This window comes from Hoplias malabaricus, chromosome X2 (assembly GCF_029633855.1).
Source record: "Hoplias malabaricus isolate fHopMal1 chromosome X2, fHopMal1.hap1, whole genome shotgun sequence".
NCBI lineage: Eukaryota > Metazoa > Chordata > Actinopteri > Characiformes > Erythrinidae > Hoplias > Hoplias malabaricus.
This window is the reverse complement of record NC_089819.1, coordinates 53,551,927-53,564,584: the sequence shown is the minus strand read 5'-3', so window position 1 is coordinate 53,564,584 and position 12,658 is coordinate 53,551,927. Positions and strand designations below refer to the sequence as shown.

Sequence of the window (12,658 nt, the reverse complement as noted above, 5' to 3'; positions counted from 1 at the left end):
GAGAACAAAAAAGGAAGAAAAAAGAAAAGAAAAAAAAAGCGTCCCTCCAACTGAGATTTTTCCTCCGAGTGTAAATCTGAAACCACTCTCAGACCAGGCTTCATCAGGGTTATATAACTCAGCCTGATTGGGCTGTTTCTTCAAAGGGGGAGAGAGAGAGAGAGAGAGAGGAAAACATAAGCAAGAAATAAAGAAATGAGAGAAAGAAAATTGCCAAAATATAGTTAAGGAAAACAGCGAGAGAGAGAGAGAGAGAGAGACAGACACTCCCCTCAAGCTGCCCATACAAAACAGGAAATGAAGGCAGAAGAGACAGGAAGTGCCCACAGGATGTTGTGTCACTGCTGCATGTGCTGCAAATGAAAGAACAGGGCAAGAGTAAAAGGGACACAAAAAAAAAAAAAAAAAAAAAAAACAATGTGTGGTGGACTCTGGGGCACTTCAGCACCTTCTGAAGGTCCTAATGTGTAAAAGTCAGAGACCAGCACATTTCTCAAGAGACGGAGAGATGCCAGAGATGACGAGATCGAGACAAGAAAATCACCTGCGTATGGAACGAGGGAGGACAGGGGAGAAAACAACGTGGAGAGAGGGAGGCCTAACCACCACACGGGACCCGGAGTGGCACCAAAACAGACCCCCATCAAATACAGAGAGAGAGAGAGAGAGAGATCTGAACACATCCACAGCTTTGTGTCCATCCTTCTGTCCACTATGAGCCACTATGGGTCTGAAAGGACGTGAAGTTGTAGAGAAACCCCCGAACTGCAGCTTTAAAAAAAACAGAACAAAACAATGGACTGGCAGCCCATCTCCACAAAGTACTCTGGTTCTGTTCAGGAACCTTAGAAACGTGTTGCGCTCCAGGAAACTAGTCCATGTCTCCACCACTTTGAAGGGAACCAGGGCTGCATCATCAGCAGGAGGCGCCGTGGGGGCTCGGTTCCAGTGTTCGGATTCAGAGCCAGACGTAAACAGACAGAGTCATGGTTTATCCACTGTTTCACAGGTTCTGATACGTGTGTAAATGACACAGTGAGAACAGCGGACAATATCCAACTCGAACTGAACACAGCCTCGGAGAACACACAGACTGAGCATTTTCCTGTTTGCAGTCTAACTCAGATCTTAAGAAAAAGAAAATGCAACCAACTTCTACGACTGAACTGTGGAGACCTGGTAAATTTCCCTGTGCTCAGGGCTGTAAATGTAGGCCTTACACAGACACACTTTCACAGGGCAGTGTGTACAGACACATGCACTCTCACACCAATCCTCGGTAGGATCTGGAGTACGGGAGGATCAGGGTAGTGAATTATTCACCACGACGGAGAATGAAATATTACAAAAACATTCCTGCCTCTGGAAATCTCCGATCCGAGGAACGCTGCAGAAGGAGAGCGTTTAAAAATCCAAAAAGCAATGGAGACTCTTCTGTCCTCTGCCTACGGTGTGTGTGTGTGTGTGTGTGTGTGTGCCTGGCAGCATTAGCGTGGGCAGCAGCGGTGAATATTACTGTCTCTGATAAAGCAACCCACTCCCCTCCAGCTCCCACTATAACAGCCACTCCCTGCATCTCCCAAACGCACACAGCCCTCCCAGCTGCTGTGGGGCTTCGCTGCCCCACATTAGGACGCACCACATGAACTAAATACCACATTTCCACTCTCCTGCTACATGCCAGGCTTGTAACATCACAAAAGGTAAAAGAGGACCCAGCTCCAGGAGCCGAGGAGTGCGTTCAGACTGCTGTGCTGTAGACTGTGACCGCAACACACCCCAGATATAGCTCACACAGTCCAAACAAAACGGACAAACGTCATTAAATACACCACGTAAACTGCAGCAGTTCTCCCTGTGTCTGTGTGGGTGTCCTCCAGAGGCTCCAGTTTCCTCCCACGGTTCAAAAACACACTGGTGTATTATTTTTACGACCGTGAGAACTTTTCTCTGGACTGAATGATTCAGACAACACACCACACACTGCACTGTGATCACCACGGGCTTTGCATTACATTTAAAAATGCGTTAAACTCTACGTTACACTGAAACGCCAACACGTGAGGGTCGTGAGCCTTTTAACACGGACAACACTGCGGTTATTACACTCCACGCATTCAGATAAACAGCTTTAAAAACAATAGGAGACAAGCAATTTGTTGTTGTTGTTGATGATATGTTAATTACGGTCCAGCGTGGGACTGCTATGATTCAGCATCACCATATACAGGAAGAGAAGACAGTGAAGGAGTGAAGTGAGAAAGATGGAGAGAGAAGGAAGCACGGAAGACAAAGTGGGAGGTTTCTCAGGTCTTTTGCAGCAGTTCTCACAGCAGAGCGGGCAGCAGTGTGACTGCAGGAAGCACTGGAGCAGGAACAGAGAGAGAGAGAAAGAGAAATAGACGTGGAGAAAGAGAAAGAACTCTGCGAAACTACCAGCTAGATGAATTATGCATTCTCTAATGGAGTCTTCCGGAAAATGAAAGGCAGGAGAGTGCAGGGCCGACAGCACAAGGCCAGCTGCTCTTCTCCCTCAGCTTCAGACTCTCTGTGGGGTGGGAGGGGGGGGGACGAGATGGAGCTTATCTTCTCTGTGGCTTCTCCTCTTTATGTCACAGCCGCAGTGTGTACGCAGCTCCCACACAAACTCGGCTACGTCTGTTGCATAAGAACAGCCGTACAGTACAGAGCCAGGCGAATGTGACCATGCACTGAGAGAGAGAGAGAGAGAGACCTGATTTCCGAGCCAAACGCAGCCACGACGAGGCACTTGAGAGAAGCAGGATTTCTGAAATGTCTTTATTATGCTACGTTCGAAGCGTTCGGTGTCGACTGAAACGTTCAGACAAGGTCCACGTGTTCGGTATCAGACATCGTGGTTTCTGCATCAAAGAGCACTACAGCCCGACTACTGAGGGACTTAAAGAATACAAAGCAATGCAGCACAAAGAACAGGTTCACGGGTCCTTGTTTTCATCCTTAGAGCTAAAACAGGGCTGAGTCTACGAGTGCACCACTAGTCACTCCAGTTCATTACATAATACAAGGCAGACTCTCTCTCTCTGGCCTGGGAACAGCAGTCTGCAGCAAGCGGCAATTATTTTTCTTTATTTTGCGGGGGGATTAAAGCATTTGTCTGTCCATAATCGTACTCAATGGAAAAGTTATGCCACCGGCACATGTGCACAGAGCTGAAGATTAGTCACAGGGAGGTGTGTCCGTTTGTGCTAGTGGTGGATATAGCGCAAAGGTTACAGGCCTGAACTGGCACATATCCCACTGGGAGAGGAAGCTAGAGAGGTAAACAGGACTGCTAACATACACACACACACACACACAGTCACAGAGTATCATGACTCAAAGCATCAAACGGGGAGTAGAAAGGAATTGTGCCAAGTATCACAAATATTCCACGGAGGACGAGAGATGACGGAGCAGAAAACACAGACCCAAAAACAGGAGCTGCACTGCTCCCACACCACACACGAAAACCCATGAGCAGTGTGTGCTGTAGTGACCTGTCCAACCCTTGTTCATATGAAATGCGTAGAAATGTCACTGTTATTAGGGGAATTTTATTAACTGGTCAAAGCTCAGTTGCTTACCACACCAAGGTCGAAAAGGGCAATGCATATGAAGTTAGCTGGACATCTCAGAGGCCTTGTTCTCTCTCTCACACACACACACACACCAACCTTTAAAAAGCATTCATATTCTCCCCTTTTCCACGAGTGAACACAGTTCACGTTTTAATGAAACGTGTGACCGGCTTTGGTCAATATACCACAAGGATCATACCCCACAGCAGCGTTCTCCCCCTGTGTAAACAGCCCTGTTCAGAATGCCTGTTTCCAGCACCTGTTTCTTTAAACCGCTCGCTGTTCACCCCGACCCCGAGCGCACAGCAGTGAGGAGCGAGGAGCCGAAGCTCTGGATTATAGCCGTTTTAGCTCTGTCCTCTTTCTTCTCCGTGCTCTTATTCCTCTGCGCTCATTGTGTCTTTAACCTCATCTTTGTGCTCTCACATAAACACGGGTCCTGCGATGTGATTGGACAGATGAGGGGGCGGAGCAATTCTAAAATATCCGACACAGAGATTAATGTGCTCATGCAGTGAAAAATAGGTTTATTTTTGTGTGTGTGTAGTTCTCATTTGATTGACTGCAGTGTGGGGGAAGTTTTTGATGTTACTCTCAGGAATCAGTGCATGATCAAAATAAACATACAGCTACTGATATGATGTGAAGAAGAGAGGTGTCAGAGCACTACGCAGGTCACGGCTCAACCCAGTGCTCGCTCTACACCAAACCCGTCATCAACACGCCCAGCGCTACTGTGGAAGAACTGCGAGTGTTTTCATTTGTCATAGACATGGCTCTCACTACTTGTGAGAGTTTGTAGAAGACTGACAGCTCTCACAACAGAAACACAACATGAATTCAAATCAAGATTTAAAAATGTTAAAACACCACCCCCCCTCAAACGCCAACAGTTTTGAACAAATGCTAATAAACAAAGCCCACACCCCAAACACCAACAACAGAGCTGTAAACCCATGTGTACTGAGCATGTTATCATTTCCAAAGAGTTTCAAAAAGAGGAAATGGCCACACTAAAATCCAACGGACATAAAAGCTGAATGACGTCCTGTAAATTGTGAATGAAGCGCCGACGCACTCGCGCACACCCTGGGTGAAGATATGGGAGTGCATAATCTAGCACAAAGGCATAACCTGGGAGGAGAAAGGCAGTGAAAGTGACAGACACGCAGGAGGCCAGTGAAAAGGTGGAGGGGCTCCACCCCCCATTAGCATCACAATGAGGTCCAGGGGGCATTGTCTGAAGAGAGCGAGAACAGAGACGATTTCACGCTTAACGGCCAAGCCAGACAAAAGAGGGGGAGCGTCAACGGCCTGATGAAACATTACAGAGGACGGTCCCATTCTTGCCCAAACTGACCAGCAAGCAGCCTTTCACTCAGTGTGTGTGTGTGTGTGTGTGTGTGTTTATATCAGGGCCGAGTAGATCATCGCATTTATAGCAAACGTTTCTCTTTCAAATTTAAAGAGTCCATTTTCTCCAACATTTTTCTGCATTTTTGAGTTTACAGCAGCTGTCCTCCACACACACAGTGAACGGACCAGTACAAACACTCCACGTTTACTTCGTGTAATATCTGTTTACATGCACTTCCACTGAACGTTAGGGAGGTTTTCCCCTTCTCCTGTAACGTGACTATTTTGGGAGATGGACGTTTTAATCGGACAGCAACGATATTCAAAACAAATCAAACTTAAGTAGATAACTTCACCCCGAGTTCATGAACTGGTCGACTGAGCTACAAAGCAGCGCTGAAGCTTTAAAAAGGGACATCAGAGAAACAGCACCGCTATCTTTCCCAGAGATCTTCCCACTGTTCCGAACAAACAGCAAGAGAAACGCTTCCAAACAGCCATCACTGACCCGTGCGGTTATTCCACGGAGCAGCGTTTCTCAGAAAACTAGACGTCTTAAGCCCAAACAGGAGATTACGCGGCAGACACGTCCCCGGTGCCCAGCCTTGACATTTGGCTAAAGTTATCAGGCTAATTAAGAAAATCCTGCTGTAAAACACCCCTCAGAGTAATCAGACTACTGTCAATATGCATATGACTCGAAGTAGCACAAACAAGAAACCCCCAACGTGCCGTTCAGAGCAGCCCTGCAGCTACACAGCAGACGAGCCCTTCAAGAACACGGCAAATGACTTAATCTAAGCCCAATCTAGCTCTGGAGGATAAGGATTTCATTAGGAATCAAGTCTGAACTGCCCATTACCAGCAAATAGGTCTGTGATCTGCTAAGCTAAGCTCAAACAGCACAGTGGTGGCCTTTACTCCTTTATTAAAGAAAACAAGAGGTGAACGCCTTACCCCAAAGCCTCTCATCCCCTCGTGTCCCGCGGGCTCCACACGGCTACGTTCGCATTATCAGGACTTCCAGATAAGAAGTGTTTTTTTATTCCGGCTCATAAACCAAACACACCGCAGCCACATGCTACACAAGCACTAGCCCTCCTCCTTCCACCTTCCCACAATGCCCTGCAGGGAGGCCCACAGGCCCCGCCCCCTCACCTGAGTCAGAATCTTTCTGGTCTCCATTGGCTCCGACGGTGAAGGGAAGCTTCCTCTTGGGAGCCTTCTCTTTCATCTCTTTGACACCATCGCTGCGGTCCGACTTGGGAGTTTTGTTTGACGAGCCTTTGTCTTTATCCTGGGGAAAAGGAACAGATATGTTAGGACAGGACTTCAGGCTTTAATGAGGGTATTAGGACTAATGTCTGCAACGGAGAAGCCCCCGGAGGAACGCTTGCTTTGCAGGTACTTGTCAGGAGCCAGGCCTGTCACGATAATGACACACTTGACTTATCATACAGTATATGGACATTCTCAGTGTGTGTTTTACATAAGAATAAACGTCAATATTTTAGCCTCTCTTTTGTTCTCCTTTTTCTGTGGTCGTCTGGAGTCATGTGGATTTGTTAAAAAAATGTAGTTTTATATTATTGAAGTAATATTTAGTATATTTCAGTATTTTAAAACATTGCAAATATTAAAATAAAATGCTAAAATATCACTGCCACTGAATTATTATGGCTTTATTCATTCATTCATTCATTATCTCTAACTGTTTATCCAGTTCAGGGTCGCGGTGGGTCCAGAGACTACCTGGAATCATTGGGCGCAAGGCGGGAATACACCCTGGAGGGGGCGCCAGTCCTTCACAGGGCAACACAGACACACACTTTTGAATCATCAATCCACCTACTAACGTGTTTTTTTTCTGGACTGTGGGAGGAAACCCACGCAGACACAGGGAGAACACAGCACACTCCTCACAGACAGTCAACCGGAGGAAACCCATGCAGACACAGAGAGAACACACCACACTCCTCACACAGTCACCCGGAGGAAACCCATGCAGACACAGAGAGAACACACCACACTCCTCACAGACAGTCACCCGGAGGAAACCCACGCGGACACAGGGAGAACACACTACACTCCTCACAGACAGTCACCCGAAGCGAATCTCGAACCCACAACCTCCAGGACCCTGAAGCTGCACTACTGTGCCACCCCATTATGGCTTAATATTATCCTTATATCAGTGGCATAAAACGATCTTAAAACCACAGGAATATCATTCATAACACTTATTTATTTATTGTCCTCCCCCCTGTCGAAACAGCACTTTTCAGTACAGCCGTGTTCAGCGCCTGTTCCTTTAAATGATAAGGAGCCGCTTATTGTTCGCCCCGCCCCCGAGCGCACAGCAGTGAGGCGCGAGGAGCAGTAGCTATTTTTGTAGCTGTTTTCCACTCACTTCTATATCTTTTCTGTTCTTGTTTTCACTGTTTTGCTGCATTTAACCTCATCTTTGCGCTCTCTCACAGAGAGCTGCGATTGGACAGACTCAGACAAGGGGGCGGGGCAGTTCTAAAATCTCTGCACTCTGCGTAAAATGCAGCACAAAATCGGAACGTCTTGTTGAATCAAGTGTTTTCTGACCCAAGCCCACAAAAGACAGACCGGGTGTGTGTGTGTGGGGGGGGCTCCAGATTCCACTTTAAGTGATATTCCTTTTATGTTACATGTGATTATTTGCAGTTCTGTACCGACCCATACTCCAGGCTTCTGTGGCGGGATCAGTCAAGTGGTGTTTCCACAGCCCACCCACCACAGTCATAAACAATCTTTCCAGTGCCTCTCTGAGTGGTTCTGTTAGGTCCTGAGCGCGCAGACATCTAAACCCAATCCCCTCACCCGTCGACTACGATTCTGTGTTATATAACCCAGCGAACATGTGAAGGCCAGCCCTCTGCTCTTCTCTCTAAACAATGCCCTGTAATGGCCCTCGTGGGCCGAGTGCTGCTCTGGAAAGCGGCGATGCATGGTCGTACAATTAAAAATAAACCAATAAATACACTTATGCAATGTATGGTGTTATTTTTTCGCCTCTCCTCTTGCTTTTCCATGATTCTGGAAGGCAGGCGGAGCAGCTGGAGCGCTGGCAGCTGCTGGCAGCCCTAATGAAGGCTAATTAAGGAGCTCTTTGTGGACGTTTGGGGTTGAACATGGAGCGATAAGGCAGAGGAGGAATGCAGAACGGCTCTGTTCCCACAGTTTGCCTCTCTCTCCCTCTCTCTCTCTCATCTCTCTTTGTCCCAGGGCCCGGGACCACTAACACGCCGCTGTCATAAGACTGTGATATCACCGCCTCAACACACACTACATTACTGTATGTGAAGCCAACAGACTCCCTCAGTGCGGAAGGGCGAGAAAAACAGCGGCACACTAAACCCATTCACGTCTGTATGTGAAATACTGAACTTCTGGCGCTCCACGTTCTCCGAGCATGAACCTGAAGGTAATATATTTTGCAATCAACTGAACCACACGGTTTCAAATTGACCTTGTTTTTTATGCACAGTCAGAGCAGAACGGCGCTCCTTTGATAGTGAACTTTGAGACTTACATAACAGAGGAAAATGAGAGCTAAGTCACAGTAAGACGATATTATAAATCACATATAAACACACACACACACATTACTGTGTAAAAGTCCGGCTCTACACGACTCGACTCGGCACGGCTCGACTCGCTTAAAGCTTGTCACTTTTCCACTGGCAGGGCTCCCCCACAAAATGGAGCCGACGATGTCGTAAAACCCCGTCTCTAACAGGAATCCCTGCCTCTGAAAACCACAACAACGGCGACGGTAAGTTTAGCTGCTGTTTACTCACCGTGTATTAACGTGCTGATTTAGTTTTTTGGACTCAACACGGCTCCGAGTCCCGGTTCTCACAGATCAGTTTTACTTATCACACGTCGGACCAAGCCTCCTATAAACCTCTTCAAAACGCCTCGAGGTAAAGTTACGAGCTGCTGCTGTGAGTCCGATCAAAATAAACATGAAAGCTGCTAGAGATTTTAGAAGTTGTGGTTTGTGCTGGATTTGAATGAGCTCTGCATTTCCTGGTGTTTGACATGGCTCTGGCCAATCAGAGCTCTGCAGGGTTTACACCTCATCGTTTGGTACCTACTCGGCTCGGATGGAACCCGGAGCGAACTGGGACTGAAAACTTACCCGGTTCCAGCTAAAAAGCTAAACGCTAAAACTAGGGATTGGATGATCACTTCAAATAACACTGGACTGTCAGGAGGAGAGGTGTGGAAAGGGTTAAACCAACACACACACACACACACACACACACACACATTGAAATAAAGGGATTGTTCTTTGTTCTAATATTGAGTTATTTATTAGGTTTCTGAGCAAATAAACTCATCTGAACTCATGAATCTCATTCTCCAAGGTGCTTTTTGCTTAGAGCTGTATAAATATATACATATCTATATCTGTGTGTGTGTTTTTCCATGTGCTGAACCATTTCCACCTGAGCAGGCTCTCTACATGTACATATATATGTACACACACACACACACATGTACAGTCAGAGAGTGCACTCAGGAGGGACTGGTGCAGCACATGGAGAAAAACAGGCTGAATCAAATGACAGCTGTGAGCCGCCGCTCTGCTTCAAAGCTGCCTGCGAGAGTGGCCGTGTTTAGTGACTGGTCTCCTAGCAATGCTCTTGCGCACTCTCACTCACTCTCTCGCGCTCGCCCTCCCCTCCCCCTTGCAGTTGTCTGATGCAATCCTGCACAGAACTCTGTACATACACACACGCACACGCTGGAGTCGGATTTCGCTGTGACCTCATCAGCCTGCGTCTCGGGCGGCCACTACAGCTAACGCCAGGCGAGACGTCTGTGAGGAGCGCTCGGAAACAGAGCTAAAAACATGACATATGAATCCACAGAGGGACAGGAAAGAGTGGCACCAGCGACGACAGAAACGCAGAGCCAGATTTAACGCATGAAAAACATCCACGGAGGCGACAGTAAAAGCCATCTGCACTTAAACAAACAGGAGATAAAGCCCGGCCTGGTCACTATGCACATAAACCACAGGAGTGTAAGAGAAGCAGTCCATCACAGGTGACATCAGGCTGCCATGTTTTTATTACCAATTAATAAATAACATTGACTATAATGCTCGGTTTTAAAGGGTGCCAATAGAAAATCAAGGGTGTTGATGCTTGCTAGCATAGAGCATTAAGTGCTTGGGTGTTTTCAACAGGTACCAGTTTCTCATGAAGATGCAACAAGCGTGTCCTCTGTGGAGGATGTTACAGCATAAAGGAGACATTCTGTGACCTGCTTTGGTCAAAATCCCACAAGGATCAAACCCCACAGCAGTGTTCTCCCCCTGTGTAAACAGCCCTGTTCAGAACGCCCATTTTCAGCGCCTGTTCCTTTAAATGATAACGAGCCGCTCGCTGTTCACCCCGACCCCGAGCGCACAGCAGTGAGGAGCGAGGAGCAGAAGCTCTGGTTTTTAGCCGTTTTCACTCTGTTCTCTTTCTTCTTCGTGGTCGTTGTGTCTATTTTGCCGCGTTTAACCTCGTCTTTGTGCATTCACATAAACCAAGGTCCAATTCTGTGATTGGAGAGACTCAGGGGAGGGGGCGGGGCAATTCTAAAGTCTCTGCACTTGACGACTGAGCGGTCTTTGATCTGTGTGGTGGTTGGTGGGTTTCAAATTAATGTGAATGTGCACTGAAAAAGTGATTTGTTTTTATAATACGACCCTTTAAAATGTACTAAATCCCATTTATTACAAAGGTATTTGCCACAATGACACGTGCAGTGTTCCATTTTGTTGAAACTTGTTTTGATGACGGTGACCTGAAGGGGCAGGGCTTTGTAGAGCAAAGACCTGTGGTGTTCAAACATATGACTGCAGTAAGAGCCTTGTACTTTTACAGTCCAACCTCAAAGACTGATTTGGTGATCATACTGCACTTGAAAACAGTGCACTGACAGATACTATCAGCAGAGAGAGAGAGAGAGAGTGTGTGTGTGTGTGCGCATATCACCCTCTCGGGCATTGGATTTAGATCATAATCAATACAGCAGGAGCTCTCTCACCAGCACAGTGCCAGACTGTCTCCTAACTGCTCATAATGGTTTTAGCAGGTCATAACAGAGGTGTGTGTGTGTGTGTGTGTGTGTGTGAGAGAGAGAGAAAGAGGGAGTGTGAGAGAGAGAGAGAGAGGGAGAGAGAAAGAGGGAGTGTGAGAGAGAGAGAGAGGGAGAGGGAGAGTGTGTGAGAGAGAGAGAGAGAAAGAGGGAGAGTGTGTGAGAGAGAGAGAGAGAAAGAGGGAGAGTGTGTGAGAGAGAGAGAGGGAGAGGGAGAGTGTGTGAGAGAGAGAGAGAGAAAGAGGGAGAGTGTGTGAGAGAGAGAGAGAGAAAGAGGGAGAGTGTGTGAGAGAGAGAGAGAGAAAGAGGGAGAGTGTGTGAGAGAGAGAGAGAGAGAAAGAGGGAGAGTGTGTGAGAGAGAGAGAGAGAGAAAGAGGGAGAGTGTGTGAGAGAGAGAGAGAAAGAGGGAGAGTGTGTGAGAGAGAGAGAAAGAGGGAGAGTGTGTGAGAGAGAGAGAAAGAGGGAGAGTGTGTGAGAGAGAGAGAGAGAGAAAGAGTGAGTGAGAGAGAGAGAGAGAGAAAGAGTGAGTGAGAGAGAGAAAGAGGGAGAGTGAGTGAGAGAGAAAGAGATAGTTTGTGTGTGAGAGAGAGGGAGAGAGAGAGAGAGAGAGAGAAAGAGAGAGAGTGTGTGTGTGTGAGAGAGAGAGAGGGAGAGGAAAGTAAAAGGTTGCGTTTCTCTCACCTTCTTCCCACCCTGCTTCTCCACCATGTCGGTGCTGAGTGGGAAGTCCTCCAGCTGGGGGGTTTTAGAACCCCCACCCTTGGGCATCGTTCAGCTATCGCCACGCCAAACCACATTCACGCCTCCATCGCGTCGTCATCGACCGTCTGGGGGAAGGCAGGAGAGAGAGAGAGAAAAAAAGAAAAAAACATTAGCACCTGTTTGCCACTCTCCCTAGAAGAGCCATTTCTGCTCAGTCACACAATGCTCCCATTAGCACAACATCAGGCTTTCCATTTCCAGCAATTACGCCTCAGCTCGGCTGGCGCAGGTGACGGGCGGGCGGCTGCACTCGCTCAGAGCTGCCCTTTAAATGTGGGCTGGCTCTGATCGCTCTGCCAAACCCGTGGCATTTTGTTAAACGCAATTTAATGTAAACTTGGAAAAAGGAGGTTTGAGCCGGAGCGAACGCGCGCTAAACGGACGAGATCCGAGGCTGCGCTGGGCGACACGGCCTCTGTGGTGGTGGTGGTATTAAAGACATTATATAGGGACTAACAACAATAATAAGAGGTCAGTAGACAGCAGGCGTTTCCGACTTTGAGACAGTGCTGTTCTACATGGAAACATGGGTAGTTTTTGTGGTCTGTGCTCTATGGAAACATCTGTATTTCGGGTCATCTCTGAGAAAACATCCGTGCCTTTGGTCAGTTCCATAAGGAAACATCTGCATCTACGCTTAGGCACCAAAGTCCAAACAGAAGCCAGAATGTGTTTTATTTCTTTAACGTCACATACACGAGTGAAGCGGGCCGATTGGTCGAGGAGCGATGTGGGCGGGACATGATTTTAGTCACTGGAATCCGACTGGACGCTGAAACGCCAGCATTTTACAACAGTGTTGGAGCAGT

At 47.5% G+C, this 12,658-nt stretch overlaps 1 protein-coding gene across 2 annotated transcripts in view; it reads right to left on the bottom strand.

Annotated features, from left to right (window-relative positions):
• Positions 1-11,906, bottom strand: part of LOC136676357 (ankyrin repeat domain-containing protein 11-like) — a 32,359-nt gene extending 20,453 nt beyond the window's left edge. For both annotated transcript variants that reach the window (XM_066653303.1, XM_066653304.1), the window contains exons 1-2: positions 11,769-11,906; positions 6,114-6,252 (exon numbers count right to left, since the gene is read on the bottom strand). In XM_066653303.1, coding sequence (XP_066509400.1) covers positions 6,114-6,252; positions 11,769-11,855 — 226 coding nt within the window. In that variant the 5' untranslated portion in view covers positions 11,856-11,906. The remainder of the gene's footprint in view (positions 1-6,113; positions 6,253-11,768) is intronic.
• Between the last annotated feature and the right edge of the window lie 752 nt (positions 11,907-12,658).